This window comes from Myotis brandtii, unplaced genomic scaffold (assembly GCF_000412655.1).
Source record: "Myotis brandtii unplaced genomic scaffold, ASM41265v1 scaffold456, whole genome shotgun sequence".
Classification (NCBI taxonomy): Eukaryota; Metazoa; Chordata; class Mammalia; order Chiroptera; family Vespertilionidae; genus Myotis; species Myotis brandtii.
The window spans coordinates 5659067-5663375 of NW_005367431.1; the positions used below are offsets into that span (position 1 = coordinate 5659067).

Sequence of the window (4309 nt, forward strand, 5' to 3'; positions counted from 1 at the left end):
ACACTCTATCCACTGAGCCAAACCGGCTAGGGCTGGACCCAGACATTCTAACTGCAGAGGGCCTGTTCTTGACCATCAGACTCTACTGCCCGGTGATCCTTGGAGCACCTTCTCCCATACTTCATGTTTAATCTCTCATTTTCATTTCTCTCTGGTCCCTTGTTTGGCTTCACACTTCTTAGCTTTTTCCAAGATGGCTGGAAGGCTGCTCAGAGCCTGTCCCCCTTCATCGAGAAGCTGGCAGCCTCGGTACATGCAGTAAGTCGGGCCTTACCCTTTGGCATGTGGTCAAGCCCCCTGTCCTTCTGGGAGAATCTGGGTGTGGAAGAGCTGCCCCCCGCCCAGAGAGTGAGGCTCCTGCCCTGCTGCGCTGGTCTGGACTCTGCACCGGGCACATCTGCTGGCTGATGATGGGGTCTTGCCCTCTCCCATAGCTGCGCCAAGCCCAGGAGGAGGAGCTACAGAAGCTGACCCAGCTCCGGGACTCCCTCCGAGGGACACTGCAGCTTGAGAACAGAGAGGTCAGCCCCTGATGCATCCCAGAAGGAGTGCTTTCCCCCCAAGGCACACCCTGTGGGAGCGGGGTGGGGGGGGGGGAGGAAGACTTCTCAGAGTGCCCTGAGGTCTCCTCGCAGGAGACCCCTGCAGAATGGGGCTCTTCCCACCCTGAGGCCTCCTTTCATGTCTGGGGAGCAGGAGAACATGAGCCGGAAGAACTCAGGAGGTGGCTACAGCATCCACCAGCACCAAGGCAACAAGCAATTTGGGACGGAGAAAGTGGGCTTTCTATACAAGAAAAGTGATGGGTAAGTGACTTGGAGAACTTTAAGTAGCTTGACCAAAGCCACACGGGCAGTAAATGTCAGGGTTGGAGTTACTGACCAAAGGGACTATTCTTACCATTTGAGGGTTCTTGGACCCTCCACTGTGGCAATGCAAAACCATCACAGTCCTGGGCACGTGAACTTCTAAAGCCACGGTTGTTCTTAACTCGAAGAAACATAGCAGCGAACACTGAGCATTTATGCCCTAGACCAGCGGTTCTCAACCTGTGGGTCTCGACCCCTTCGGCGGTTGAATGACCCTTTCACAGGGGTCGCTTAAGACCATCCTGCATATCAGATATTTACATTATGATTCATAACAGTAGCAACATTACAGTTATGAAGTAGCAACGAAAATAATTTTATGGTTGGGTCACAACTTGAGGAACTGTATTTAAAGGGCCAGAAGGTTGAGAACCACTGCTAGAGAGTCTCCATGCCCTCACTCTTAACCTCTGCAATATTCGGAATATGCCTGGAAATGGAAGTGTTGCCTGTGCCTTCCTCCCTGGTGTAAAAAAAAATCAGTCTGGGAAACGCATAGGCCCTTATGGGAAGTGTTCATGTTACTACTTTCTTTCTTTTTAAACATTTAATCACCTTTATTTATTTATTTTTTGTTTGTTTTTGTTAATCCTCACCCGAGGATATTTTTCCATTGATTTTTAGAGAGTGGAAGAGAGAGGGAAAGACAGAGAGAAACATCGATGTGAAAGAAACACATCGATTGGTTGCCTCCTGCAGGGGCCCTGGTCAGGGCCCGGGCCAGGGAGGAGCCTACAACCAAGGCACATGCCCTTGACCGGAGGAATCGAACGGACTCTTTGGTCCGCAGGCTGATACTCTATCCACTGAGCCAAACCGGCCAGGGCCCTGTTACTACTTTCAAATCAGTTTTTATCAGAGAAGAATAACTCTGTTAAACCAATTAATATCTACGGAAGTGTTAAGTAGCTCTGGAGCATGGATTTGCTAATTGTATTTTTAGCGTCTCAATATTCATGTTGCTTTGTGTTTAACCATAATTCACCTGTTGTGGTCAAGAGCCTGTCCCTCCTCTCAGATAAGGTTGGGACTGTGTCTTCTCCATCAGAGCAGAAGCGCTCAGAAGGTCACGTGCCCCCTTCAGAATAAGGATTCCCAGAGAGTGAGGCTGTTTCCCCCATCAGACCGGGAGCTTCTTATGGGCAGAACTGCGTCTCCTCCTGCAGGAGACCTGGGCCAGGACTCTGTTTTTCTGCTACAGGGGACTTAGGTGTGGGTCATTGTCTCTCTATCCTCTGGATCCTAGAATTCGAAGAGTATGGCAGAAAAGGAAGTGTGGAGTCAAGTATGGCTGCCTGACCATCTCACACAGCATGGTGAGGCCGGGAGGGGTGCGGTCTCAGAACACCATGGGTCCTTTCTCCCCTCGGTGTTCTGAGCAGACAAGTGTCAAACCCTCCCCTCTGAGACCTGGATCCAGGTTCCTGGACATGCCCTTTGGCGGGAAGGATGGGACCCAAAGCTCCCAGCCTGGTGTTGGCCCACACACTCCACGACCTGGAGGTGCTGGGAGAGGGGACACATAAACAGGAACAGGATTATGCCCATTTAACAGATTGAGAAACGGGGGCCTAAGAGTTTGGGAGACCCAGAGGGTAGCATGTACATCCTCTGCCCTCAACTTCCCACAGATAAACCGGCCCCCAGTGAAGCTGACCCTGCTGACGTGCCAAGTGAGGCCAAACCCCGAGGAGAAAAAGTGCTTTGACCTGGTGACTCGTGAGTAGTCCCGGCCCCTTCCCCACACTGCCCCAGGCTCCTCCAAGAGGCCTGTCAGCCACCAGGAGGCTGAGCCAGGGCCCGTGTCCAGTTCCACATGGTTGTCAAACAGCCACTACTGCAGGCAGAAGACTCCCTAGGCCCTGGACACTCCGTAAAGCATATTTGAGTGGACTTGGAGGGGTAGATTTTGGAATTATTAGTACTTTGGAGCCTTTGGTGCCAGGCTTTCTCGGGGCAGGCGTAGGCTGAGAAAAGCCTAGTCTCATCCTTAGGGAGCCCTCTCTGGCAGGGGTGTGATTGGGGACCCAGCACTGTAAGAAGAGGGGGGGTGTCCAGAAGAGAGGAGCAGATATAACACTGTCAAAGATTAAAGAGAGGAAGGCCTGCCCTGCTCTGGATAATCAGGAAGGCTGCTTGGAGGAGGCAGCACTTGACATTAGCCTTGAAGGACACAGGAGGTAGAGTTTGGGGAGGGCATTTCAGGGGACAGGATTGGCATGAGGAAAAGCATAAAAACAGGAGCGTGGGTCTGGCCGGTTTAGCCAGAGTGTGGGGTTCACATAGGCGTCGTAGGAGATGAGGCCTAGAAATGCCTCTTAAAGGTTTGGATCTTGTTTCCTGGCAGTAGGGAGCCAAGGAGGGTCTTGGATCAGGGGAGTGGTGTGGTTAGAGCAGAGCCTTAGGCAACGACAATCTGGCAGTTGGTACCGGCTGTGGGGAGCAGAAGAGATGGAGAGCAGGGAGACCAGATAGGGGGCCGAGGGGCAGGTGGGGTGGTGGCAGTGGGTTCAGAGGAGACTGCCTCTGAGCTGCGTGGGGTCCTGTGCTCTCAAATACCTCCCCTGACCTGGAACCCCAGCTGCCCACTGAGAGCCTTTCCGGGATCCTACTTTGGAGGTGATTTCTGAGAAACTGCCCCCTCTGCTGGCCACTGCCATTACCCGCCCACTCCTAGCTTGGCAGAGCCTGGCCTCAGGGACAACAGCTCAGTCTGGATCCAGTGGTTTGGGTGAGGGCTCCCTGGGCCCAGGGAAGGCAGACATCTCCTCCTCTCCCAACAGACAACAGGACGTACCACTTCCAGGCGGAGGACGAACATGAGTGTGAGGCGTGAGTGCTCCCCCACGACCAGCCTGGGGGTGGGAGAAGGGGAGCCTGGTGGGCAGGATCCCAGGCCAGGGGTGTCATCCCCGCGCCCCCATGCACTCTCCACAGGTGGGTGTCAGTGCTGCAGAACAGCAAGGACGAAGCTTTGAGCAGTGCCTTCCAGGGGGAGCCCAGTGGCATCCTGGGGCCCTGGGGGGCCGCCGGGCTGGACGGGGAGCTCCAGGACCTCACCAAGCTCCTCATCGCCGAGGTGAAGAGCAGGCCCGGGAACGGCCAGTGCTGCGACTGCGGGGCTGCAGGTCCGGCGGTGTGGCCACCCCCAGGAGGGAGGTGGGAGTGGAGGGGAGGGGCCGCACCTCCAGGAACGAGCTGCTCTCCTTCGCAGACCCCACGTGGCTCAGCACCAACCTGGGCGTGCTCACCTGCATCCAGTGTTCGGGCGTCCACCGCGAGCTGGGCGTGCGCTTCTCGCGCATCCAGTCCCTCACCTTGGACCTGCTGTGCCCCTCGGAGTTGTTGGTGAGAGTGGATTCCGGGCGTGGTTTGATCAAGAGGCGGGCTTGGGCACAGTGGCTCAGGCAGAGCTTGGGGGGGAGGGGGGGGCGGTGCCT

The 4309-nt window shown here is 55.3% G+C and overlaps 1 protein-coding gene across 1 annotated transcript in view; it reads left to right on the forward strand.

Annotated features, from left to right (window-relative positions):
• ASAP3 (ArfGAP with SH3 domain, ankyrin repeat and PH domain 3) overlaps positions 1-4309 on the forward strand; it is a 25845-nt gene that overhangs the window by 13753 nt on the left and 7783 nt on the right. The window contains 8 exon segments of the mRNA XM_014546915.1: positions 183-258; positions 435-521; positions 697-806; positions 2116-2185; positions 2501-2588; positions 3653-3701; positions 3807-3997; positions 4084-4217. Coding sequence (XP_014402401.1) covers positions 183-258; positions 435-521; positions 697-806; positions 2116-2185; positions 2501-2588; positions 3653-3701; positions 3807-3997; positions 4084-4217 — 805 coding nt within the window.